This window comes from Leguminivora glycinivorella, chromosome 24 (assembly GCF_023078275.1).
Source record: "Leguminivora glycinivorella isolate SPB_JAAS2020 chromosome 24, LegGlyc_1.1, whole genome shotgun sequence".
In the NCBI taxonomy this organism is placed as follows: domain Eukaryota; kingdom Metazoa; phylum Arthropoda; class Insecta; order Lepidoptera; family Tortricidae; genus Leguminivora; species Leguminivora glycinivorella.
Window position 1 is genome coordinate 7,366,377 of NC_062994.1, and position 27,765 is coordinate 7,394,141.

At 38.7% G+C, this 27,765-nt stretch overlaps 1 protein-coding gene across 1 annotated transcript; it reads right to left on the reverse strand.

Moving 5' to 3' along the window:
* LOC125238652 (ornithine decarboxylase antizyme 2) lies at positions 1-27,746 on the reverse strand. The gene is given in 8 exon segments (XM_048146031.1): positions 1-2,441; positions 5,616-5,728; positions 6,745-6,840; positions 8,380-8,486; positions 18,077-18,173; positions 18,175-18,181; positions 19,534-19,635; positions 27,495-27,746. Coding segments are annotated over 8 exon segments (702 nt in total). The 5' UTR covers positions 27,518-27,746; the 3' UTR covers positions 1-2,284.
* Positions 27,747-27,765: the final 19 nt, after the last annotated feature.

Genomic DNA, 27,765 nt, shown 5'->3' on the forward strand with positions numbered 1-27,765 from the left:
TTTTGATTATGATTAACTTTAATCGTTATCAATTAATAATACATTTAAAGTTAGTTATTCTACGCACAGCGTGTCCCATTCACTGTCAACAAAGAACAAAGATCGCATAATACTTTTAGTGAAAAATACTGAAACATGGACACGCTGCCAAATTAATCTATACACACCCTTGAGCATAACTATGTACACTATTGATGAACTCCATACTCGTGGTATGTCCACACAAAATTATGTTTGCTGGTTTGTATACATAATCGTGCTCAAGACGGGAAATAATTGTAATACTAAATATGGAAATAAACATAAAACCACTTACCTGCTAAGTATTTTATATATTATTTTACCACTAAATAGCAAAAGTTAATTTTGGTAAATTATTTTTGCTAGTTCGCAGCGTAGGAAAAAAATGTGATTTTATATAATAAAGAAAGAAAATATTTCGGACTGCTGGTGTTTCGGCGACTTGTGTCAACAGTTGTGTACAAAAATCCCGTGAGAGTTCGAAATATTTTTACAAACATTTTTTTGTATTTTTATATATTTTTTAACTTTTTTTTATATTTTTTGTTTTTTTTTTTCGCACTATCCCGGATAGGGTGAATATTAATAATACACGACGACATACATACTTGTTATTACAATAATAATGAATAAAGAAATTATTATAATTTCTACTCCTTCAGATTAAATATAATAATGATATTAAGTTAGCGTATATCCACAGCTGAATTCGTAGAAATCAAATACAATTTTACTCGTTTGCTTGTCAAATACTGTTTTTAAATCGATTCAAATTATTAAAAAAAATAGGCCAAAGACTATCAGGAATAATCAAACTACACAATAATCGATTACCAATGTTAATATCTGCCCTAAAGTTCCTATAATACTTTAAAAACAAGCGATCGAGTAAGATCGATGTATACTTAATATCTAAATACTAATATAAAGACTTGTTGACGCGTTTACTATAATCAAGCCGTGATGAAGTGTTTGAAATGTGCTCATTGAAAATACTACCTCAATGCCTTCTAGATATTTTTTAACTTCTTACCCAACACAACAGACACAGTAACTACAGGTTTATTTATATAAAAAAAAACTGTTGCGGTCAAAAATCGTGTCAGCGCTGTAACTTATATTTTGTAATATTGTATAGTCAAATTTTCTGATTTTTGATCACCGGTAAGAAATTCTTCAAAGATTGTGTTTGAAACTGTCGGGCAAAGTTAGATAGCAAGGCCAACTATTACTAATCACACTACTGCCAAAACCTGATTACATTCGAGATGTTTCAAACAATGCTATTCGAAATAATTTTGAGCAATTGAAGTTTTATGAAGTAACTCATATTATTGTATAGTTTCTGTTTGAGTATAGCATTGCTTGAATATGATAGATGTGAATTCTGTATCGCAGGTCATAGGAGGACTAATTAACTGAACTGATGTTTTTATTTCAGTTGTAAAATAATTACATTACTTGCAAGTTACGTGATATTAGTGTTTGTGACCAACGTACGTTAGATTGAAAGCAGTATGACCATATACAGGCTAAAATAAAAATGACCAGCCTTACTTTGCATAATGAACAATTTTTACGATGGGACCAATGCTAAAATTGCAAAAAAAAAAATGGTCTTCCATATGAGCGGCGTCACGTCAGTCAGATAAAACAACCAATTTTTTTCTCGCTTTTTCAGACTGGTCCCATAATAAAAGTTGTTTTTTATGACCTCAAAAGTCACTATGCAAAGTATAGGTCCTTTTTATTTTACCCTGTATAGACTATCAAAGCTTTCATTTGATAGTTTTTTATCACGTATATTAGTCTGGTGCGGAGCGCTTCGAGCGGTCGGTCTGCGTGACGGTCCAGCCACGACATTGGTCTAAGCGCGACAGCGGTGAGCGGCAACCATACGTGCGAATGGAAAGTCCCATCGCTGCGTCTCGCTCGCAATGTATGGCCGCCACTGCCGCGCTTAGACCGTCGTAACTGAGCCGTTACGGCTCAGCCACGACCATACATTGGAGCGAGACACAGCGATGGGACTTTTCATTCGTATGGTTGCCCCTCACCGCTGTCGCGCTTAGACTGTCGTGACTGAGCCATTACGGCTCAGCCACGACCATACATTGGAGCGAGACACAGCGATGGGACTTTTCATTCGTATGGTTGCCGCTCACCGCTGTCGCGCTTAGACTGTCGTGACTGAGCCGTTAGATGTGGGTGGTTGACTTGCAGTACCTATGTGTCAGTCCCCCTACTTGGTCCACATCCACAGTTACTGCATGTTGTAGTGCAGGAATATATAGTCGGGGCGCGCGAGGTCGGCGGGCAGCAGTGGCGCGGCGGGCGGCAGCGGCGCGAAGCCCATGAACATGAAGGTGCGCAGGAGTGTCGCGCGGTCCGGGCGGGTCTTCAGCACGCAGATTATGCAGCTGCAACAAAAAGAGAAAACGAAATTTAAATTTTGAAAAAAAAAAAAAAAACCGACATAGTATACCGTATTGCTATTTTTACTCTGTGGTTGGTATGATTGCTGTATATTTTTGGTTTGATACTATATATCTGGCTTGTTGTATATTACTATTTAAGTCTATTTATATTCTCTTATATGTGTATGTTTATTCAATTTGTGTGTTGGAAATTAGAATAATTATGATTTTTTATTTCGAAGCACCTACTCTTTTTGATTGTTTTTTATTTCCGCTACCCAAAGGTTGTCTGGTAGAGATCGCTCTTTAGCGATAAGTCCGCCTGTTGTCTGCCTCTATTTATAATCATTTGTTTTGTCTCCACTGTATCTTTTGCTGAGGTGTGCCAATAAAGAGTATTCTATCTATCTATACCAAAACGACGTGGTGGTTATAAGTTTGATGTGTCTGTCTGTCTGTTTGTGTGTGTGCATGTCTGTGGCATCGTAGCTCCCGAACACTCGCAACAGCTTTCAAACAAATAAAATCTAAATCGGTTCATCCGTTCGAAAGCCACGATTTCGACTACAACAATTAATACTATCTAGTGACCGATAGCGCCAACGAGTTGAATGGCGTATCGGTTGACGTGAGTCCCCCAAAGCTTCGATGCCATATATGTAACTCTCACTATCCTCGCTGATAAAATGCCAAAAAATGACAAGAATAAACATTCCAAACTCAGCTTATAGAACATGTAAAATAGTATTTTATACAATCGTGATATAATACAAAGCTTTTCAGTCGAGTACCATTTTTAGCCATAGAAGCTTGCTGAGTGGCCTAATAGTATGGTACGAGAGTGAAAAGCTAAATTATATCACTATTGTATACAATACTTTTTCTATGAGTCATCATCTTCATCATCAATGGACGAAAAAATCATCATTCAAGTTAAAATTAATGTTATAGGCGTCGTTCACCGTTGTATCAACACCGAATTACTTGGCAACCTATTGTTTGTAATAACCGTCTGTGATTGGTCGATAACGCGATAGATAAAAAAAAAATGTGTTTCAGATGCAGACAACTCCGTAGACATGAAGCAAGCTTTTTTAGTTCAAAAGAAGTGTCTAAGAGCAATATGCAATACCCACTACTTGGAACCGTGCAGACCTTTGTTCCAATCAACAAGAGTCCTGCCATTACCATGCATGTACATCAGGGAGTTGGCACTATTTGTTCATCAACATCCGAATATGTTTCCGACTCACGCTCAGGTTTTCCCAAAGTCAACACGGTATAGATCTCGGTTACACTTACCCCTTGCTACGACTCAAATATATAGGCAGAACGCGTACTGTATGAGGATACAAGTCTATAATAAGTTACCAAGTGGCTTCAAAACCTGTTCACCTAAACATTTTAAGAAATTATTGACAGATTGGCTATTAAATAAATGTTTTTACTCCATAAATGAGTTCTTTAATACTGACGAAAATGATAATGAGGAATAATTTAAAAAATTGTATGCTAGTTTTAGTCAAGAATAATTTATCCAGCCAAAATTATGTAATTAATTACTGTTTTAATCATAAATTAAATATAACAAGATCATACCATCCCGTACATTAAAATGCGACCACCTACGAACGCGCTTACACTCCACCACACATAGATGGCGCCACAAAAAATGCCTTGTTGCCACCGATTATTTGTAGATTGGCATTAAGTGTCAATTCCGAGCCGTAAATCTATATCAAAAGTGACACTTAACGCCATCTACAAGTATAATCGAAAGCTACAAGACATTTTTTTTGTGGCGCCATCTATGTGTGGTGGAGTGTAAGCGCGGTCTTAGGCGGTCGCATTTTAATGTATGGGATGGTATGATCTTGTTATATTTAATTTATGTTTTAATGTAAGTATTGTCTATATATTGTATGTTTATGTAGTTCAAATTTAATTGCACGAAATAATGGATTATTTTTGTAATTTTTGCATGCTCAGTTGTGAGTAGAGTAAACTGTACCACTGATTGTATGTTACCATCTATGCACCCACTGTATTCTGGCAAATAAATACTTTGTATCTTGTAAAAATTTGCCAGGTATCGCAAAGTATAGAACTTGTATTAAGTTCTATTTTTTAATTTATTTCAGTTAACTAAAGTGAAGTGTAATGATTGTAATGAAATATTATAGTTGACTAAGTGTCAGACTACCCAACACTGAAAAGTCAGCACACAGAAGTCTGTGGTGTCCTAATTGACAGATTAAAGTCGACGAGTAGAAAAACTTATTTTAAGTGCCACTTTTATGAATAAAATTTACTAACACTTTATGAAGGAAGCGCGTTCCTACTCCTACACACACAGTCTAAGCTCGTGTAGACGAAGGCGTACCATGTATGAGTGACATAAGACAGGTCGACTAGTCGCATTCTTGACAGGCGGTAACTGTGAGGTAGCCGAAAGCGGGTGGGCGGCACTTTCAGCGAAAAGCAGAGTGGCCATACCACATCTCGGTCACTAGCGATCAAATGTATGAAAGGGGCGCGTTCCTAGCACACAGTCTAAGCTCGTGTGAACGCGTACCACGCTTGTACGAGTGAGATATGACAGATTGACTGTTCGCGTTTTTGACAGATGGTAACTGAGAGGTAACCGAGAGGGGGTGGGCGGCGCTTTCAGCGGGGAGCGGGAGTGCCCATACTGTACGATCTCTTTCTGTTTTAAAAAAAATGCTTAAAGAACATTATCTATCTCTCCCTTAGTGATCGTATTGCTATATTTACTCTGTGGTTGGTATGATTGCTGTATATTTTTGGTTTGATACTATATATCTGGCTTGTTGTATATTAATATTTAAGTATGTTTATGTACTTACAAGTCTATTTATATTCTCGTATATGTGTATGTTTATTCAATTTGTGTGTTGGACATTAGAATAATTATGATTTTTTTATTTCGAAGCACCTACTCTTTTTGATTATGTTTGTTATTTCCGCTACCCAAAGGTTGTCTGGTAGAGATCGCTCTTTAGCGATAAGACCGCCTGTTGTCTGCCTCTATTTATAATCATTTGTTTTGTCTCCACTGTATCTTTTGCTGAGGTGTGCCAATAAAGAGTACTCTATCTATATATCTATCTACTCTTTATTATACTGTGGCCATACTGTTACTGTATAAATACTTACTGAGCAACGTGAAGACGCTCTTCAGCGAAGTCTAGCAGCAGCATGAAGCTCTCCTTGCTACCGGCTTGCAGAACTCCAGGCAGGCGCAAAAACATAGTGTTGCCTTGTACCACCTGTAACATGAAGTCGGTTAAAAACGTGTTAACTACTGGGATTTTATGGTATTTTATTTCTTGCCCGTGTGGTGACGGGTTAAGAATTTCATCACCCCCTTTCTTCCCGTGGGTGTCGTAGAAGTCGACTGAGGGATATGGGTTAAATTGTGTCGTAGGCGAGAGGCTGGCAACCTGTCACTGCAATGTCACAATTTCGTTTTATTTCAACCCCTTTTTGCCAAGAGTGGCACTGAAACTTGATTAGTTCATGTGCTCTGCCTACCCCTTTATGGGATACAGGCGTGACGTGATTGTATGTTGTATGTATGTTATTTCAATCTTTCATTTCGAACAGGAGGTAAGAACATGAAATAAAACTATGGAAACGGATTAAATCGCGTATAATGAATTTAAAATTCATCCCGACGTTTCGAACTTTACAGCGTTCGTGGTCAACGGGCGACTGAGGAAAAATTACAATGTGCAAAAGCTACCCACATACAAGAAATATTAAAGAACCATGACCACAAATAATATAGATTTTTAAGGCAGGTTCACACACTATTAATAAAGCTAGTTATACAATATTTAAAAAAATGTATTTTAAATGTTAAAGACAAGTTTATTGATGGCAATATTTTAGCTGTGTATTTAAAAAAAAATCATAGGCATTTAGATGTCAGCGTTTAATAAGCGCTACCCCGCTAAGTAGTTTTTTTTATACTACGTCGGTGGCAAACAAGTATACGGTCCGCCTGATGGAAAGCGGTCACCGTAACCTATGGACGCCTGCAACTCAAACAGTGTCACATGCGCGTTGCCACCCATTAGAAACTTGTACATTCCCTTTTGCTGTGTTAAGTAACTACACAGCAAAAAGGAGTGTACAAGTTCCAAGGAGGGTTCGGGTTGCCGACGACTCAAAGGACAATAGACGGAACAAGTTAGTCCCGTAAGTCCTCCCGTCATCAGCACACCGCACCCTCGCTGATAAAACGCGATGTATATTTCAAAACTGTAGATAAAATACTTACAGCTTCCCAACGGGTGACAGTGTTTTCGGTGAGGAAGATTTTGAAGTCGATCTTGACGGGCTGACGGTCCTTGCGCTCCAGGATCTTATTAACCACCTGGAGATTAGAAATTACAACGTTATTCATACTTATTCATGCTAACTCAACATAAAATTCCATCAGAGATTTAGATGAAACTGCTATTAGCGGTAGCTTTAGACATGCGTCTACAAAGTGTTGGAATAACCTGCCACCACCCGAACCTAGTTCTAATAAAACTGCGACGTCTGCGACCTTTACTTAATTTGAAGTAGTTTTTGTCCGATCAAAAAGCGCAGTGCGCCTAAGCTTGGTCCTCCCCAATAGTCATCCTACCTATATAACCTATATAATATTATGTATGTACCTGTTATGATTGTGTGACGCTGTCCCAGTCGATATGCGGCTAGCGGCTACCAAGTGCTGGAACAATCTGCCGCCACTCGACTTGGCCAAAAGTCTCCCTCTATCTCCCTCTCTCTTTCACACACTTACCGCTTGCTGATGCTGGGTCTGCAGCGCGGGGTGTTCGGAGCACAGGCTCTCGGCGCTGCCGCTGAGAGAGAACTTTTCTTGTTAGCTTTCGATATGCTGCTAGCGGCTACCAAGTGCTGGAATAATCTGCCGCCACTCGACTAGGCCAAGAGTCTCTCTCTATCTCCCTCTCTCTTTCACACACTTACCACTTGCTGATGCTGGGTCTGCAGCGCGGGGTGTTCGGAGCACAACTCTCGGCGCTGCCGCTGAGAGAGCTTTTCTTGTTAGCTTTCGATATGCGGCTAGCGGCTACCAAGTGCTGGAATAATCTGCCGCCACTCGACTAGGCCAAGAGTCTCTCTCTATCTCCCTCTCTCTTTCACACACTTACCACTTGCTGATGCTGGGTCTGCAGCGCGGGGTGTTCGGAGCACAACTCTCGGCGCTGCCGCTGAGAGAGCTTTTCTTGTTAGCTTTCGATATGCGGCTAGCGGCTACCAAGTGCTGGAATAATCTGCCGCCACTCGACTTGGCCAAAAGTCTCCCTCTATCTCCCTCTCTCTTTCACACACTTACCGCTTGCTGATGCTGGGTCTGCAGCGCGGGGTGTTCGGAGCACAGGCTCTCGGCGCTGCCGCTGAGAGAGAACTTTTCTTGTTAGCTTTCGATATGCGGCTAGCGGCTACCAAGTGCTGGAATAATCTGCCGCCACTCGACTTGGTCAAAAGTCTCCCTCTATCTCCCTCTCTCTTTCACACACTTACCGCTTGCTGATGCTGGGTCTGCAGCACAGGGTGTTCGGAGCACAGGCTCTCGGCGCTGCCGCTGAGAGAGAACTTTTCTTGTTAGCTTTCGATATGCGGCTAGCGGCTACCAAGTCCTGGAATAATCTGCCGCCACTCGACTTGGCCAAAAGTCTCCCTCTATCTCCCTCTCTCTTTCACACACTTACCGCTTGCTGATGCTGGGTCTGCAGCGCGGGGTGTTCGGAGCACAGGCTCTCGGCGCTGCCGCTGAGAGAGAACTTTTCTTGTTAGCTTTCGATATGCGGCTAGCGGCCACCAAGTGCTGGAATAATCTGCAGCCACTCGACTTGGCCAAGAGTCTCCCTCTATCTCCCTCTCTCTTGCACACACTTACCGCTTGCTGATGCTGGGTCTGCAGCGCAGGGTGTTCGGAGCACAGGCTCTCGGCGCTGCCGCTGAGAGAGGACGCGCTGCCCCATAGTAGCGCGCTCAACAAGTCTCCTGAAATACAAGCAAAACTTTGTAAGTCTTCTAGACTTACTTTTTTTATTGTTGTCGCAGTTCTTAACGGCTTATTTTTCATCGGTATAGTAAGTGATCAGAGGCGGATTATACAGTTCGTACCTTCAGTCGTACAAACCAAATAAAATATTAAGTATCTGACAACTTTTCATATCATTTCTACAAAATATTTTAGATCACTCGCACAAAAGGCACTGATCTATAGTGATAGATGAGTAAGGGTTGATCCATTGACCCCAGTGACCTTCAGATAGATAGGCAGACGATTACAATAATAAAAAAATAAGGTGCCCATGGCGTGGCGAGTCACCGCCTGCCTCGATAACTTGTGCCAACAATCTTATGACAGGTGTCCGATTTTTTTTAGCCCCGTCTTTTTTCCACCCAAACTTAAACCAGTATTCTATCCATATTATTTACAATAGTTTCCGATGCCTGTTGAAACCGATTCACAGGTATCTGTTCTTTTCATGCACCTGTGAATGGGTTCCAGCAGGCGTTCTACATGACATCAAATATCTCCAAACGTCATCTACGTGTTAGATCTATATCCCCACGCACGCCTTACCGGGCTTGAAAGACCCGAGAGTTTTTAAACGGAGGAACAAATAAAATAATAAAACAGATACCTATGTCCAAGGCTCGGTAAAACGCCCGTCATTTTGCTATCATAACCATTTTATAGGACTCTTAGGAGGCGGAATTGTTCGTAAACAGTCTAGCCTCCTAAATCCTCGTGTACAAATTTTTGTACATTTTGAACTTTTATCGAGTAACAATAACAAGTTACCAAATTGTTCAAAAACAAAACAAATGCTTCCAGGCAGGACACAGGAGACGTTGTAGGGCTTATTTAAAAACTAGCTTTTGCCCGCGGCTTCGTTCGTGTTAGAAAGAGGCAAAAAGTAGCCTATGTCACTCTCCATCCCTTCAACTATCTCCACTTAAAAAATCACATCAATTCGTCTCTCCGTTTTGCCGTGAAAGACGGACAACAAACAGACACACACACTTTCCCATTTATAATATTAGTATGGATGTAAATGTGTGAAATGTTTACCTTACATTTTTAAATAACGGGCGTTTTTTCGAGTCTTGTGTAGCGATGAAAATGGCGAAAGATTAATGTAGTTTCTTTCGACACTTTTCTATAAAATTACATGTAACTTTCGAAAAGACAAACTTGACGTCTGAATAATAACGCACTTGTCATAATTTTGACGCAAAATAACTTCACGTGACATGTACCATAGATTAGCGATACCAATTTATAAGCATTTTTTTTATAAATTTAAACCTCGTTTGGTGGTCACACTGGCTGTTATGAATGTTATAACACTAGGTTTTGCCCGCGGCTTGGCTCGAGTTAGAAAGAGACGCGTTAGAAGAGACAAAAAATAGCCTATGTCGCTCTCCATGCCTTCAACTATCTTCACTTAAAAAATCACGTCAATTCGTCGCTTCGTTTTGTCGTGAAAGACGAACAAAAAAACAGACATACACACTTTCCCATTTATAAATTACAATATTAGTATGGATTGTGCCTGTTTGTATACTTTGTATGAGAGCCATTAAAGACTAACCAGAAATATATCGTCACTACTAGGGTTGTAAATAGAAAAAAAACCAAATGTTTTTTTTTTCAGAATTTGAAAAAAAATCATGAAAAAAAACCGAGCACCCTGGTTTTTTTTCTAAATATGGTTTTTTTTTCAGATGAACAAATAATACGACAATAACGGTTTTTCGTGAGTTGTAACGTGTTTCAATTACAATAACGTACATTTTAATTCAATTAACATTCAGTATACAAACGTTTATTGGGGAATCCCCGATGCTGCGTGTAGCGTGGAGAGGCGGTGGTGTTGTCAACAGTAAATAGTGATAACTACCAACTACAGATTTCGTAAATGTTACTTTTATAAGACCAGAAATTAAAGTTAAAGTTATTTGATTCGTTTAATAGTTAACATTTAGTCTAAAAAACCGTATAAAAGTATTAACTACTTTGCAAATATTGAGATTTCGTACTTTAGAAAAAAAACATACTCCAGAAAAAAAACTGTTTTTTTTCACGGTTTTTTTCATGTTTTTTTTTTCAAGCCAGAAAAAAAAAACCGTTTTTTTGCAACCCTAGTCACTACTTTGAAAAAATCTCGTATCTCACGCTGCTCCTCAAAGTTAAGGGTCCCCCCCACATCTAGCGTCTCGCAAGCGTCGCGTCGGGCCAACTGTATGGGCCAAGCCTGACGCCGCGTCGACGTCGCGCTAAAACACAGTAAGTCTATATGCATTCCATACATACTTACTACAATTTTCTTTTAATTGACAGACGAAGATACAAGTCTATGTCTATAAAAGTAGTGACGATATGACTATTGTCAAGAGGGCGCCGTTATTCTGATGTATGCGGTGACGGTTCAGTTAGTTATTAATATGTTTATTTATTTTTGTGTTTGTTACTGTTTTTCTACTAAATGTTACGTTTTAGTAGAATTTGCCTTATCAAAAAAAGATGGTGTTTTAAATTATTTGACTGATTTTAAGTAATTCCATACTAATATTATAATTTTATCATGTTCATGCAACACATAAACTAGTCGTATTTATAAATATGCAACCAAATAATAATATGGCTTTCATACACAATGGATATACATATATCAAAGTTGATATATATCAAAAATATCCGATATTTTGATATTTATTATAAATATGGGATATTTTCGAACCCTGCTTGACAGCGATCTATTCATCGGGTTAGCTGAAGTTTATAGTTTATAATAGAGATGGGCCGAATATGGAATTTTCGAATACGAATATTCGGCCGAACATTCGGTTCAGCTCTTACCGAACCGAACATTCGACCGAATATTTGGTTACTCCATATTTTTAAAGTGGAGGTTGAGTTGAGGTTAAAACTATTAAGTGATTGATAATGGTTACATAATATGTTACTACAACGATGTTCTAATGATTTAGTGGATAACTAAAACTTAGTTAAAACAACTCTGAAGTATTCTTAACTCTTAAACTACGGTTTTTTACTTCATTACAAAACAATTGTATTTATATTTTGATGCATAATTATCTCTTTTTAACACGCTTTTATTAGGTCGTCGTGTATGTAACTAACTATGTAATGGAATCTGCGGAGGCTAATTTAACCATCTTCCAAGGATCGTAGCGTAATGAAAATTGGCAGCTATATGTAGTTCCGATGACAATACAATAATATGGTACTGTTGAGCTGATCTGATGATGGAGTCGGAAGATATGAACTGGAACTACATGATGGAACATCGTATCATAGCCGTTTTTGGGTTTCTTAGAAAAGTCTTGTAATGAACTTTGACTACTTACAATTAGGTTTCAAGGTCTGATGATGAAGCCGAAAGATATGAACTGGAACTACATGATGGAACATCGTATCATAGCTGTTTTTGGGCTTCTTAGAAAAGTCTTGTAATGAACTTTGACTACGATAAGGTTTCAAGGTCTGATGATGGAGCCGGAAGATATGAACTGGAACTACATGATGGAACATCGTATCATAGCTGTTTTTGGGCTTCTTAGAAAAGTCTTGTAATTAACTTTGACTACAATTAGGTTTCAAGGTCTGATGATGGAGCCGGAAGATATGAGCTGGAACTACATGATGGAACATCGTATCATAGCTGTTTTTGGGCTTCTTAGAAAAGTCTTGTAATGAACTTTGACTACGATAAGGTTTCAAGGTCTGATGATGGAGCCGGAAGATACGAACTGGAACTACATGATGGAACATCGTATCATAGCTGTTTTTGGGCTTCTTAGAAAAGTCTTGTAATGAACTTTGACTACGATAAGGTTTCAAGGTCTGATGATGGAGCCGGAAGATATGAAATGGAACTACATGATGGAACATCGTATCATAGCTGTTTTTGGGCTTCTTAGAAAAGTCTTGTAATGAACTATGACTACGATTAGGTTTCAAGGCCTGATGATGGTGCCGGAAGATATGAACAGCCCCCCGCATAAAAGAAAGATCAACGTTGTATTTAAAACAAGTTGGGTTAGGGTTTTCTTGTTACCCTTAAGAGTAACGAAAAGGGGGGCTCGGGGGGCGAAGCCCCCCGCATGAAAGAAAGATCAACGTAGTATTTAGAATAAGTTGGGTTAGCGTTTTCTTGTGACCTTTAAGAGCAAACAAAGGGGGGCTCGGGGGGCGAAGCCCCCGCATGAAAGAAAGATCAACGTAGTATTTAAGATAAGTTGGGTTAGCGTTTTCTTGTGACCTTTAGGAGCAAACAAAGGGGGGCTCGGGGGCGAAGCCCCCGCATAAAAGAAAGATTAACGTAGCATATTAACGTAGTAAAATAAGTTGGGTTAGCGTTTTCTTGTGACCTTTGAGAGCAAACAAAGGGGGCTCGGGGTGCGAAGCCCCCGCATAAAAGAAAGATAAACGTTGTATTTAAAATAAGTTGGGTTAAGGTTTTCTTGTGATCCTTAAGAGTAAAGAAAAGGGGGCTCGGGGGCGAAGCCCCCGCATGAAAGAAAGGTCAACGTAGTATTTAGAATAAGTTGGGTTAGCGTTTTCTTATGACCTTTCAGAGCAAACAAAAGGGGCTCGGGGGGCGAAGCCCCCCGCATAAAAGAAAGATCAACATTGTATTTAAAATAAGTTGGGTTAAGATTTTCTTGTGATCCTTAAGAGTAAAGAAAAGGGGGGCTCGGGGGGCGAAGCCCCCCGCATGAAAGAAAGATCAACGTAGTATTTAGAAAAAGTTGGGTTAGCGTTTTCTTGTGACCTTTAGAGCAAACAAAGGGGGGCTCGGGGGGCGAAGCCCCCCGCATGAAAGAAAGATCAACGTAGTAGTATTTAAGATAAGTTGGGTTAGCGTTTTCTTGTGACCTTTAAGAGCAAACAAGGGGGGCTCGGGGGGCGAAGCCACCCGCATGAAAGAAAGATCAACGTAGTATTTAGAATAAGTTGGGTTAGCGTTTTCTTGTGACCTTTAAGAGCAACCAAAGGGGGGCTCGGGGGCGAAGCCCCCGCATGAAAGAAAGCTCAACGTAGTATTTAAGATAAGTTGGGTTAGCGTTTTCTTGTGACCTTTAAGAGCAAACAAAGGGGGGCTCGGGGGGCGAAGCCCCCGCATAAAAGAAAGATAAACGTTGTATTTAAAATAAGTTGGGTTAAGGTTTTCTTGTGATCCTTAAGAGTTCCTGTTCCTGTTCAAAAGGGGGGCTCGGAAGGCGAAGCCCCCCGCATGAAATAAAGATCAACGTAGTATTTAAGATAAGTTGGGTTAGCGTTTTCTTATGACCTTTAAGAGCAAACAAAGGGGGCTCGGGGGCGAAGCCCCCGCATAAAAGAAAGATCAACGTAGTATTTAAAATAAGTTTGGTTAGGGTTTTCTTGTGACCCTTAAGAGTAACGAAAACCCCCGCATAAAAGAAAGATTAACGTAGTATTTAAAATAAGTTGGGTTAGCGTTTTCTTATGACCTTTCAGAGCAAACAAAGGGGGGCTCGGGGGGCGAAGCCCCTCGCATAAAAGAAAGATCAACGTTGTATTTAAAATAAGTTGGGTTAAGATTTTCTTGTGATCCTTAAGAGTAAAGAAAAGGGGGGCTCGGGGGCCGAAGCCCCCGCATGAAAGAAAGATCAACGTTGTATTTAAAAAAAGTTGGGTTAAGGTTTTCTTGTGACCTTTAAGAGCAAACAAAGGGGGGCTCGGCGGGCGAAGCCCCCTGCATAAAAGAAAGATACGTTGTATTTAAAATAAGTTGGGTTACGGTTTTCTTGTGATCCTTAAGAGTAAAGAAAAGGGGGGCTCGGCGGGCGAAGCCCCCCGCATGAAAGAAAGATCAACGTAGTATTTAAGATAAGTTGGGTTAGCGTTTTCTTGTGACCTTTAAGAGCAAACAAAGGGGGTTCGGGGGCGAAGCCCCCGCATGAAAGAAAGATCAACGTAGTATTTATAATAAGTTGGGTTAGCATTTTCTTGTGACCTTTAAGAGCAAACATAGGGGCTCGGGGCGAAGCCCCCGCATGAAAGAAAGATCAACGTAGTATTTAAGATAAGTTGGGTTAGCGTTTTCTTGTGACCTTTAAGAGCAAACAAAGGGGGGCTGGGGGGGCGAAGCCCCCTGCATAAAAGAAAGATCAACGTAGTATTTAAAATAAGTTTGGTTAGGGTTTTCTCGTGACCCTTAAGAGTAACGAAAAGGGGGGCTCGGGGGGCGAAGCCCCCGCATAAAAGAAAGATTAACATAGTATTTCAAATAAGTTGGGTTAGCGTTTTCTTATGACCTTTCAGAGCAAACAAAGGGGGCTCGGGGGGCGAAGCCCCCCGCATAAAAGAAAGATCAACATTGTATTTAAAATAAGTTGGGTTAAGATTTTCTTGTGATCCTTAAGAGTATAGAAAAGGGGGGCTCGGGGGGCGAAGCCCCCCGCATGTAAGAAAGATCAACGTAGTATTTAGAATAAGTTGGGTTAGCGTTTTCTTGTGACCTTTAAGAGCAAACAAGGGGGGCTCGGGGGGCGAAGCCCCCCGCATAAAAGAAAGATAAACGTTGTATTTAAAATGAGTTGGGTTAAGGTTTTCTTGTGATCCTTAAGAGTAAAGAAAAGGGGGGCTCGGGGGGCGAAGCCCCCCGCATAAAAGAAAGATCAACGTAGTATTTAGAATAAGTTGGGTTAGCGTTTTCTTGTGACCTTTAAGAGCAAACAAGGGGGGCTCGGGGGCGAAGCCCCCGCATCAAAAGAAAGATAAACGTTGTATTTAAAATAAGTTGGGTTAAGGTTTTTCTTGTGATCCTTAAGAGTAAAGAAAAGGGGGGCTCGGGGGGCGAAGCCCCCCGCATGAAAGAAAGATCAACGTAGTATTTAAGATAAGTTGGGTTAGCGTTTTCTTATGACCTTTAAGAGCAAACAAAGGGGGGCTCGGGGGGCTAAGCCCGCCGCATAAAAGAAAGATCAACGTAGTATTTAAAATAGGTTTGGTTAGGGTTTTCTTGTGACCCTTAAGAGTAACGAAAACCCCCGCATAAAAGAAAGATTAACGTAGTATTTAAAATAAGTAGGGTTAGCGTTTTCTTATGACCTTTCAGAGCAAACAAAGGGGGGCTCGGGGGGCGAAGCCCCCGCATAAAAGGAAGATCAACGTTGTATTTAAAATAATTTGGGTTAAGATTTTCTTGTGATCCTTAAGAGTAAAGAAAAGGGGGCTCGGGGGCGAAGCCCCCGCATGAAAGAAAGATCAACGTTGTATTTAAAAAAAGTTGGGTTAAGGTTTTCTTGTGACCTTTAAGAGCAAACAAAGGGGGCTCGGGGGCGAAGCCCCTGAATAAAAGAAAGATACGTTGTATCTAAAATAAGTTGGGTTACGGTTTTCTTGTGATCCTTAAGAGTAAAGAAAAGGGGGCTCGGGGGCGAAGCCCCCGCATAAAAGAAAGATCAACGTTGTATTTAAAATAAGTTGGGTTAAGATTTTCTTGTGATCCTTAAGAGTAAAGAAAAGGGGGCTCGGGGGCGAAGCCCCCGCATGAAAGAAAGGTCAACGTTGTATTTAAAAAAAGTTGGGTTAAGGTTTTCTTGTGACCTTTAAGAGCAAACAAAGGGGGCTCGGGGCGAAGCCCCTGCATAAAAGAAAGATAAACGTTGTATTTAAAATAAGTTGGGTTAAGGTTTTCTTGTGATCCTTAAGAGTAAAGAAAAGGGGCTCGGGGGCGAAGCCCCCGCATGAAAGAAAGATCAATGTAGTATTTAGAATAAGTTGGGTTAGCGTTTTCTTGTGACCTTTAAGAGCAAACAAAGGGGGCTCGGGGGCGAAGCCCCCGCATGAATGAAAGATCAACGTAGTATTTAAGATAAGTTGGGTTAGCGTTTTCTTGTGACCTTTAAGAGCAAACAAAGGGGGGCTCGGGGGGCGAAGCCCCCTGCATAAAAGAAAGATCAACGTAGTATTTAAAATAAGTTTGGTTAGGGTTTTCTTGTGACCCTTAAGAGTAACGAAAAGGGGGGCTCGGGGGGCGAAGCCCCCCGCATAAAAGAAAGATTAACATAGTATTTAAAATAAGTTGGGTTAGCGCTTTCTTGTGACCTTTCAGAGCAAACAAAGGGGGCTCGGGGGGCGAAGCCCCCCGCATAAAAGAAAGATCATCGTTGTATTTAAAATAAGTTGGGTAATGGTTTTCCTGTGACCCTCAAGAGCAAATAAAGGGGGGCTCGGCAAAAAAGAAATACTTAAATTTTGTTTGAATTAGTTGAAATGTGACAATATTTTTTTCTAATCGAGTCAAACAAAATCCCACTAGCTGAGAGCTTCAAAACAATGTATGGCGAAAGTATGTCTCTCTAATGTCTTCAAAAAGTCCGCAATGGCACATGTCTATATTGTCTATCTTTTACGGATAACTTACTAGGTATAAACATATTTATGATAATACCGTAATAAGAAGGTAGACTCTAGTTATTATTAAGTAGCAATTAGCAATAAGTACACGTTAAGCCACAAATGACATGTAAAATCCGCCTACTTGAAATAAATTTATGTATAAATGTTAAAAGTTATTCATTATTAATGACTAAAAAGTATAAAATAAATTAATAGTTTAAAAAACACTATAAAACACGCTTTTATAAATGCACGTAAAAGCCAAAAATAAATTATGGATCGTTCAAGTTGTCTCTATTTGTGAGCTGAAGTTTAAAAACTATGTGCTTTTAATTATAATATTTGATTGTAAAAGCGTGGGGCGCTGGAACAGGAAAGACTTTCTTGTAAACAAATACTAATCCGAACTTCCTGGCGAATGAAGTTGCATAAGAACATAACGTTTACATATGCCGCCTAAGGGTTACCAAAGAGAACCAAAGATATCTCGTCCACGAACAAGAACTCTGCATCCTGTCACTGTAGACACTTTCCCCTTTTGTACTTTGATTACCGGAAAAAAGCGGCGTTCTAAGTGTCGGTGACTGTTGACTCTCCTCGCTACTAGCGCATATTTTGTCTGAGTTCGACAAACTGGTACTTTGAACACTGACTTTTAATTGATTTGACTGTTTAATGTAGAACCTACTAGTCATGCTGCAACTCCAGTTAGCGCGTCAATCTGTGTAACCTCCTTCCCGTAACATAGCATAATTTGATTTAGCAGCAAGTTATACAAAAAGTCTTGCCTGTTCCAGCGCCCCACGCTTTTACAATCAAATATTATAATTAAAAGCACATAGTTTTTAAACTTCAGCTCACAAATAGAGACAACTTGAACGATCCATAATTTATTTTTGGCTTTTACGTGCATTTATAAAAGCGTGTTTTATAGTGTTTTTTAAACTATTAATTTATTATAGTTTAGCTACTAACATAGGAGCTTATTAATGAAACACGTAAGATATTCATTAGTTATTTACTTTGTTTATTGGGTAAATATTCGGCAATGCAACCAAATTATTCGGCCGAATACGAACATTGAAAAACTTGCCGAATATGCCGAATACCGAATATTCGGCCCACCTCTAGTTTATAATTTCGTGTTGTGTTGTTTTTTTTTTTCAAAGTGGAGAGGACTTACGATTGTTGTCGTCGTGGGTGGGGGTGGATGGGGTTGCGGGGCTCGAAGCCCCGCCGTTCACCCCTCCGGGCGGTGCCGAGTCGTTCGCTGGGACATCAGGACCACCTGGAAACAAAACAATCATTGCAGACGACCGGTCTGGCTCAGTCGGTAGTGACCCTGCCTGCTGAGCCGCGATCCTGGGTTCGAATCCCGGTAAGGGCATTTATTTGTGTGATGACTGATGAGCACAGATATTTGTCCCTGAGTCATGGACGTTTTAATTGTATACAGGGTGTAACATTAATGCTGGTGATCCATTTAAGAGCATAGCCGGTATCGAATAGCGGTTACGAATACCACTTCCTTTTTTTAAAATAAACACCATGAAAATTAAAGGTACTATAGAAGGTAATGTATAAGCCGTAGGATTTATCTTCGGCAATTATGTTACATAGTGTATAAGTATTTGTATCTATATATCGTTGTCTGAGTACCCACAATACAAGCCTTCTTGAGCTTACGGTGGGGCTCAGTCAATCTGTGTAAGAATGTCCTATAATATTTATTATTATTTATTTGACATTTCAATATACTCGTATACGATAGGTATAATTTCTATTAGCAAAGGAAATATTTATATGGATTTTTACACTTATTTACAGAACACAGAAGCTAAGCTAGTCGCCAGATCGCAGTATGTTTTGACGTTCTGATATTATGTGACTTTGTTAAAGCATTTGACTATGTAGATCATGGAATTATCAATGTAAATACGATGATTTTAAGTTTTCTGTCTAAATCTTTTATTGCATCATATTATTCAGCGATGAATTTAAGACTGTGCATATAACGCAGTTTTGTTTTAACTGTAGTACCTAAATCTTGTGGTGTGCTCCAGGGTTCTATATTAGGTCCCTCTTTATTAATCGTAAAATATAGTGCAGATTTTCGTTTCGATACAGACCCCGTAGCCGAATGGCATTTCTGCGAAGCGAAACGCCGCAGAAATGTAGTCTGGCTCTGTCGCGACAATATGCAAGAGCGATAGAGATAGATAGCTACGAAAGAGATATTATCGTGAGCGTTTGTGCATTCGGCCACGCACACAGAATTACAGGAGGTAGTGAAACTTATAATTATCTAAGTTACATCGAAGGTGGAGGCCCATTTACCACAGAAGCCCGGCGCCCAGGCACAACGAGCACTCTGCGCCCGAAGCCGAGAGTCCACTGCACTATAAGACTGATTTTAGTGCCACGCGGACCGTCCGCGCGAGCGATCCCCGCGACCAATTTGTATGAAGTTGATGTTGTCGTCCGCGCGGACCAGTCCGCTTTACTCTAAAACGCCCCCTGAACTTTATAAATATTAGTCCGGTGTGGATCGGTCCGCTTTACACTAAAACTAGCCTAAAGGTGGAGGCGGAGGCCCAAATACCACAGAGGCATACTATATAAAGGTGGAGGTCCACTTACCACAGAGGCCCGGCGCCCAGGCACAGCGAGAAGCACTCGGCGTCCGAAGCCGAGACGGCGGAGCGCTTGCTGCCGGCGGCGCTCAGGGACGCGCCATCGCCGCTGTAACAAACAAATATTATAGTAAATATAATGCATTCTATATTCAAATTCGGCCTCCTGGAAAAGATGGGAGAGGATCGTGGTGTGAGAAGAGCATATGTGGGACACCCGGGTGGAAAACGTCCGCGTGGGCGTTCCAGATATCGCTGGTGCGAGGAGGCTCTGAAAGACTCCGCACTCGGTGTACCCAACTGGCGTGAAGTGGCGCAGGTTAGGGCAGAGTGGCGATCTCTTGTGTCGGAGGCCAAGATCCTTTTTGGGTCGCTGAGCCAGTAAAGTAAGTATATTCAAAAAGTCTTACAACAAGCACTTTTATAGTGGTCCCCTAAGTTGACTGGACTTCAACCAACAATCTTTACACAAGTCTTTTATGGGGCCCAACTCTTGGCCATCAGAAAACGTTCTATTTATTCTGGATTTTCTATTAATTTCAGGGCCCATTCGTTCGCGATCAGAGCCTCTAGTGGGAATTGCTTTTACATTGTAACATTTGTAACGAGTAGCTTTTTGTTCTTCCATTTATTCCAGGTTTGGGTTACAACGCCTGCCTTCGTCTGGATCCCTGGTGAAGTTTCTACATCGTGACTACTTATGCCCTCATGACTATGACTCATCATTTCAGACGGTATCTTAACAAATACATGAGCAATGTGTGCAGAAATAAATGAAAGAACTGTATAATGAAAAATATGACAATACAATGAATTCAGTGTTAAAATGATAGCTAGCGGGGTTGTGGACTGTTATTATTGACGTGAAATGATGAAAACATGTAATAAAAGCACTAATTTTAATTATTGGTAAAAAAACACAAGCTTATTTACAGTCTGATGCTCCTACAATTAACATCATAAAAACATCATCAGTCCTTTTCTAATTACTCAGTTTCTTAAGACTTCATTATCACCTCATAAATACTACTGAAGGTTTATTTTGTAATACAATCGTTTGCCTTTACCAGTCATATTGACTTACGTACTTGCGAGAAAGGGATAAAACATACTCCAACTAGGTAATCAGGGACATTTTTTATGAATGTAAAAAAAATCTTGGAATTGCATTACACTCGGCTGCTTAGCTTGCTGTCACTATATCTACAAATTACACTTAGGTATATTTCTTGCCCAAGAAAAATCTGTTGAAATTACATGGCAATGAAAATTAAGTTTCAACTCAAGTTTCAACATTTCAGCATTCCTAAAGTAGCTATTGTAGAATTTCTCCTTTATTACAAATGTTAAAGTTAAAGAAGCACTATGAATAATAATGTAACCTCTGTGCACGTGCCGCCCTTGGGTAAAACACGTTTACCAGAACACGCGACGGTTCGTAAATAGAAAAGGGTGAAATGCAATGTGTGTGTGTGGATTGAGTGAGCACCCTCCGAAAATAAAAAAAAATATGCTGATCATTTAGTAAAAGTTCTAAAACAATTGTAAAACGAATCTCTGAATTTGTAAAAAGATAAATCAAAAGATACAGCCATTAACATGTGCTCACTCAGTTCTCACAAACTACCAACGAAAACAGTGAATATATTCATTTAACATATAATATTTATATACTAACATTTAGTAAAAAATAGGCCAACCTACCTCTATAAATATTAGATCACCTAGTGACGTATTAAATTTTTTACAAATAGTTTCTTATGCTCACTCAATCCACACACTTTTGAAAAGCCGAATTTTGATGAAAAACATAAGATTTAGACCGCTATTATATGTGTATAGTTTAGTAAAAGTGAAATGGGAATTTGTAAAATACAAAACGAACCACTAACGTGTCAGGTTTTTTTATAATAAATTTTTGTAAGTGCTCACTCAGTCCACACGTTTTGAGAAAGTTAAAAATGTAAATATCTTACGATTTGTAGCACCTAAGACACTCGAAAGTACTTCAACATTTAGTAAAAATTTTTACTAAATATCCACCATCTAATATTTTATATTCGTTGTCTGGTTTTAAAGATATTCAGACATAACTTTTCTCATACAAATGTATCAAGTAGGGTGACTACACTATGTCGGCTCTTGATTTTCCCCACCTTCCCATTGTCATATTGAGATTGGGGAGTTTCGTTCGTTCAATTTTGATAATATTAAACTAATACCATATTAATTATCCATCTGCAAACTGTTTTTAGGTTATGTTCTTGGCCTAGTGATGATGTGTATTGTGTAATTTTTATCGACGTCAGGATAATAACCATATCGACATGCATGCATTAAAAAGGACCTGAATGATAATTGGTAAGAAACAAAGAATATAATACTTCACTAGTAAGAAACCAGAACCTGGTAATCTAATCGCGCTAACAGATGAGCGTACCGGATTTGTAAGTGGGAGCGAGAAATAGTTATTCTTTTCTCGCTCCCACTTACAAATCCGGTAAACTATTATCAAAATTGAACGAAACTCCCCAATCTCAATATGACAATGGGAAGGTGGGGAAAATCAGGAGCCGACATAGTGTGGTCACCCTACTTGATACATTTGTATGAGAAAAGTTATGTCTGAATATCTTTAAAACCAGACAACGAATATAAAATATTAGATGGTGGATATTTAGTAAAAATTTTTACTAAATGTTGAAGTACTTTCGAGTGTCTTAGGTGCTACAAATCGTAAGATATTTACATTTTTAACTTTCTCAAAACGTGTGGACTGAGTGAGCACTTACAAAAATTTATTATAAAAAAACCTGACACGTTAGTGGTTCGTTTTGTATTTTACAAATTCCCATTTCACTTTTACTAAACTATACACATATAATAGCGGTCTAAATCTTATGTTTTTCATCAAAATTCGGCTTTTCAAAAGTGTGTGGATTGAGTGAGCATAAGAAACTATTTGTAAAAAATTTAATACGTCACTAGGTGATCTAATATTTATAGAGGTAGGTTGGCCTATTTTTTACTAAATGTTAGTATATAAATATTATATGTTAAATGAATATATTCACTGTTTTCGTTGGTAGTTTGTGAGAACTGAGTGAGCACATGTTAATGGCTGTATCTTTTGATTTATCTTTTTACAAATTCAGAGATTCGTTTTACAATTGTTTTAGAACTTTTACTAAATGATCAGCATATTTTTTTTTATTTTCGGAAGGTGCTCACTCAATCCACACACACACAAATGCAATTTAACTTTCAAGGACGTGAACTAGCCTGTTAGTAACTAGTAAACTGGAAGAGATGGTTGCCCAGCGGTAAATGAGTGCTATTTTTAATCTGGAGGACGCGGGCTAAAACCCTGGCTCTTACTAAACGAAATGTCAGGGCTGGAAGGTTAAATGGTAACTGCTTTCGTAACTAACCTAACCACAAAATTAAAATTTTTAAAAACCCCCGACCGCGACATAGTGGACCGATTTTCATGAAACATGGCTAAGAACACTCCCGACTAACTCAGATTTTAAACAAAAAAAAACTAAATCGAAATCGGTTCATCCGTTCGGCAGCTACGATGCCACAGACAGACACACACAGACAGACAGACAAACAGACAGACAGGCAGACAGACGGACAGACAGACACGTCAAACTTATAACACCCCTTCGTTTTTGCGTCGGGGGTTAAAAACTGAATAAATGAGGAACAGATATACAAGACAAACCCGAAAGAAAAACTGAGCAAGGCTTCCAGTGCCAGAGGCTGGAATCGAACCAACATCCTTTTCAATCGCGACATGCGACATAGGTTTCCAATCCATATGCAATTGGTAGCTCGGTTATATTTGAATAAGACATATTGACAGTCCGATAAGGAATGAAATAATTCATGTCACACTGATAGTGTCTGGACCGCATAATAATTGTTTAAACAAAAGATATCGATGCTGTTGCCGAGTCTAAACTTTGTACTATGTATATCAAAGATTGCGTATTCTCCGACGACCGGTCTGGCGCAGTCGGTAGTGACCCTGCCTGCAGGGTTAGCACATGATTGCCGCGAGAGTATGTCGCCGCGACATAGACTACCCGTCCTTATGTCATTAATACAGTTAGAAGAAGACGTGTCATCTATCTCGCGGCGACATACTCTCGCGACCATCATGTGCTAGGCCTACTGCTACGCCACGGTCCCGGGTTCGAATCCCGGTAAGGGCATTTATTAGTGTGATGAGCACAGATATTTGTTCCTGTCATGGATGTTTTCTCTGATATAAGTATTTATATATTATATATATCGTTGTCTGAGTACCAACAACACAAGCCTTCTTGAGCTTACCATGGGCCTCAGTCAATATAAGAAGAATGTCCTACAATATTTATTTATTTATTATTTATTATTCTTAAACCATATTAATTATTAATTATGTGTGACGTTCTTGCCTTATGGTTTATTGCAGAATAGTGACGAATTTATGCTGAAATTCAGATGTACATAAACGTATTGGACATGACACACAAGAACCCTTCTGTATAGAAACCTAATACATATATAACCTAACCACAAAATTAAAATTTTGAAAAAACCCCCGACCGCGACCTAGTGGACCGATTTTCATGAAACATGGCTAAGAACACTCCCGACTAACACAGCTTTCAAATAAAAAAAACTAAATCGAAATCGGTTCATCCGTTCCGGAGCTACGATGCCACAGACAGACACACACACAGACAGACAAACAGACGGACAGACAGACAGACAGACAGACACGTCAAACTTATAACACCCCGTCGTTTTTGCGTCGGGGGTTAAAAAATAGCGTTAGTTATATTGCAGGAAAGATACCCGCAGACATACTGCAGCCTTGAAAGTCAAAAACCTTAAAATTTTATATTCTGGAAGGTGAAGGTACTTTACAAGGTTATTCTGTCTAGCCATGAAAGCCTTTATTGAATTAATAATTCTTGAACACGACATTTTTTTTGTAGAATCGTTTAGTTGTTAACAATTTATAAATTAAATAAAAATACGTTTTCAAGGGTTGTATTGTACCATATTGTAACCTTGTAGGGTCCAAGTACCCCAAGTTCTGACCTTACTTAATTCTTCATTTGCAAGTCATGTTTTTTTTTTTCAATTAATTACCAATGTTATACTTTTTACTTTCACGAGGACGGACATTAAGTTATATTGGTAGCAGAATGGCAGACACGATTTCACTTTAAATATTAAATACGTAGTACGTCAACCAATTGGAACCAAACCATAGGCCACTCTACAACCATGTCAAAATGACAAGCAATTAGAGATTTCTTACAATTTGATTTATAACGTCACTATGACATAGTTCTACAGTGGCCTAGGGTTCCAATTGGTTGACTGTACATTCAGTAAGAATATAAATTACTAGCTTTTGCCCGAGGCTTCGCTCGTTAAAATGAGACAAAAAGTAGCCTATGCCACTCTCCGTCCCTTTAAGTATCTCCACTTAAAAATTCACGACAATTCGTCGCTCCGTTTTGCCGTGGAAGACGGACAACCAAACAGACACACTTTCCTATTTATAATATTACATAGTATGGATTCGTTATCTATGTAAGCTACTAGCCAAGTAGCTACAGGTCAGTTCATATGAACTCTGTCGAAAGAGATAATGTCTAGTTAATTTTAAATTGATAAATCAATTAAATCTGATAAATCCCAGTCAGCTGAAATAGAAAAAAAACCTTCATTAGACAATGGAAATGTGGCCTAACCTTATCATACGAATAATTAATATTCTGGATTGCTTACCAGCTGGAACTTGAGAAGCCTCATCATTCGCAGCTCTGACAAACCCTTCTCTACTTAACTTATTAAGACGATACGGTAAGGGTCAATTCTCCATACAAACGCTCTCGAATATTTCCTCCCTGATTTTTGAAGATAGAGCAATGATTTTTTCAACACAGATTGTTATTATTTTTATCTGTGTCGGACCGTTTTGATTTTTTTGATATTCTGCTTTTTAAAGACTAGAGCCAAATTTCCAAAAACGGCCTTTTTCATTGTGGCGCAAAAAAGGTGTGATACTCAAGAATAGATTATTTCATTGTTATTCAGATTCTCAAATTTCGTTCCGATTGATTAAGTTTTGAAGGAGGAAATAGTCGAGAGCGGAACCTCGATTTTAAAGCTTTTTTTGAAATATCTTTTGACTGAGATGTTCTTAATGGACATTTTTTTTTCGATAAATCTATTTAATAACACTTGTATATTTAACTAAAATTCCCAAGTTGAAAGGGGGGCTCCTTTCCATTTTAACATTTTCGCTACCGTATCCTCTTAAATTCATATCGATAAAATGTACCAACCTATCCTTGACATGACTAATTTCTACCAACAATGAAATACGGATAACCTTAAATTGTCTTGATTAAGAAAAGTCTAAACAAAATGTATATTTAAAGGTTTACTTATCTGTGTGGTCATTCCGTAGATAAAAGGTCTCATTATTAATAATTACATCATTATTTAAAAATGTAATGAGTTCACGTGTTTTTCCAAGGAATAAAAGGAATATTTTTCGTCTTTTTCCTTCTGGGACAGCCTTCATTTAAAAGAAATTGACACAAATGGGAAAAGTTCTCGTTTAGCCTCTCGTGCTGCAAATTGGAATGGAAACTTGAGCTAGCAAAGGATTCCAAAAATGAAACACGGAGGCAGTGATTGGTTTTGAGACTGGAATCTCGAGCATTGCAAGAGTTTCAAAGAAAAAGGATTAATTTATACTACAACGTAAGGAAATTAAAAACACCAAAACACTAAAACCCTATACATATATTAGAGGCCATTTCGTGGCACTTTATTACTTTTCTATGTCAGTGTAAAATTGTTTATTATCTGTGTGCTTTCGAATAAAAAATATTCTATTCTATTCTATATTATAACTTTTGAACCAATGATCAAGTATGTTCTTACAATTTTGGTATACACCGTGTTTTTATCGTTTTCCGTTAAATTCGACACGCAATAAGGTTCATCATCAGGAACCAACCTGTATATCGCTTTTCGTTAAATTCGAAAAAAATCTTTTTTTCCTTTCCATACATAATAAATGAATTAATTAGTGGTTGAGGACCTTAATCATAACATTCATAACATTAAAGTCAGTGTCAAGTGACGACAAATGTCAAAAAAATAACATAAGGAAGTGGTAAAGGATGCCACACACGTGTTCAGTAATTTTTTTTTTCTAACAATTCGATAGCCGTAAGAGTTAGGACGCTAGTTTCTTAGAGAAATTAATTGTATTTGACCTAAAGAACCTTCCCTTAAAGTTAACGGAATTCAATAATAATAGGGTATATTGTAATACGAGTATATCTTTGACCTCGATCATAAGCACGTTTACTACGTCAAGTACTTGAAGCCTTGAGGAAATCTTTTTATCGCTAGTTTTGACCCGTATGTATGACTGTATGTACGTCATCGTATTGTACTTATACTTAATATTCATCCTACACATTATCATCCGTCTATTTCAAGTGCTGATAAGAGAGAGCAACAGACGAGTCGACTGATAACAACGCATTGAGGTGACATACACACATTCGATATACCTAAAATACATACCTTGTCACATCTGGTCACATTTGTCACATATTTTGCATGTAGAAATTATTGAATGAAGACAGCGGTTAGAAATCAATCTTATTTCCATTTAATTAAATCGTTTTTTTACCACCCCGACATGTAAAGGTTCTCTTGATACTTCAAAAACGAATGACAAAGTCGCATTTTATCCACAAGAGTGAGTAATTTCATAGAAATTTTAAGCTGGCTAGAATAAATGTTTAAATGATGATTTTGACTCGTAAATGTTAAAAAAATATGAATCAAACTTAATTGTTTGATGTTTTGCAGTTAATATTTTCTACACACTTTCACAAACAACTTAAAAATAACATGAAACCTACTCACCGGCACTTCACGATCATGACCATTCTTCATAAAAAATAAATCTCCAATATACAATAACAAAATACAATTCGTACAAAAATAACAACAAATACAAATATATCACAACCAACGGAATGTTTTAGCTAAAGGGTTTTTTTAACGGTAATTTTATGAAATATATTTTTATGCTGTAAGTTGTATACAGCATATTATTTTTTAGATTTTCTTTTTTTTATTTGGGGGTTTATCGACGTCCGATTTGATTTCCTAGTGGCTACTAACTGATAGGATG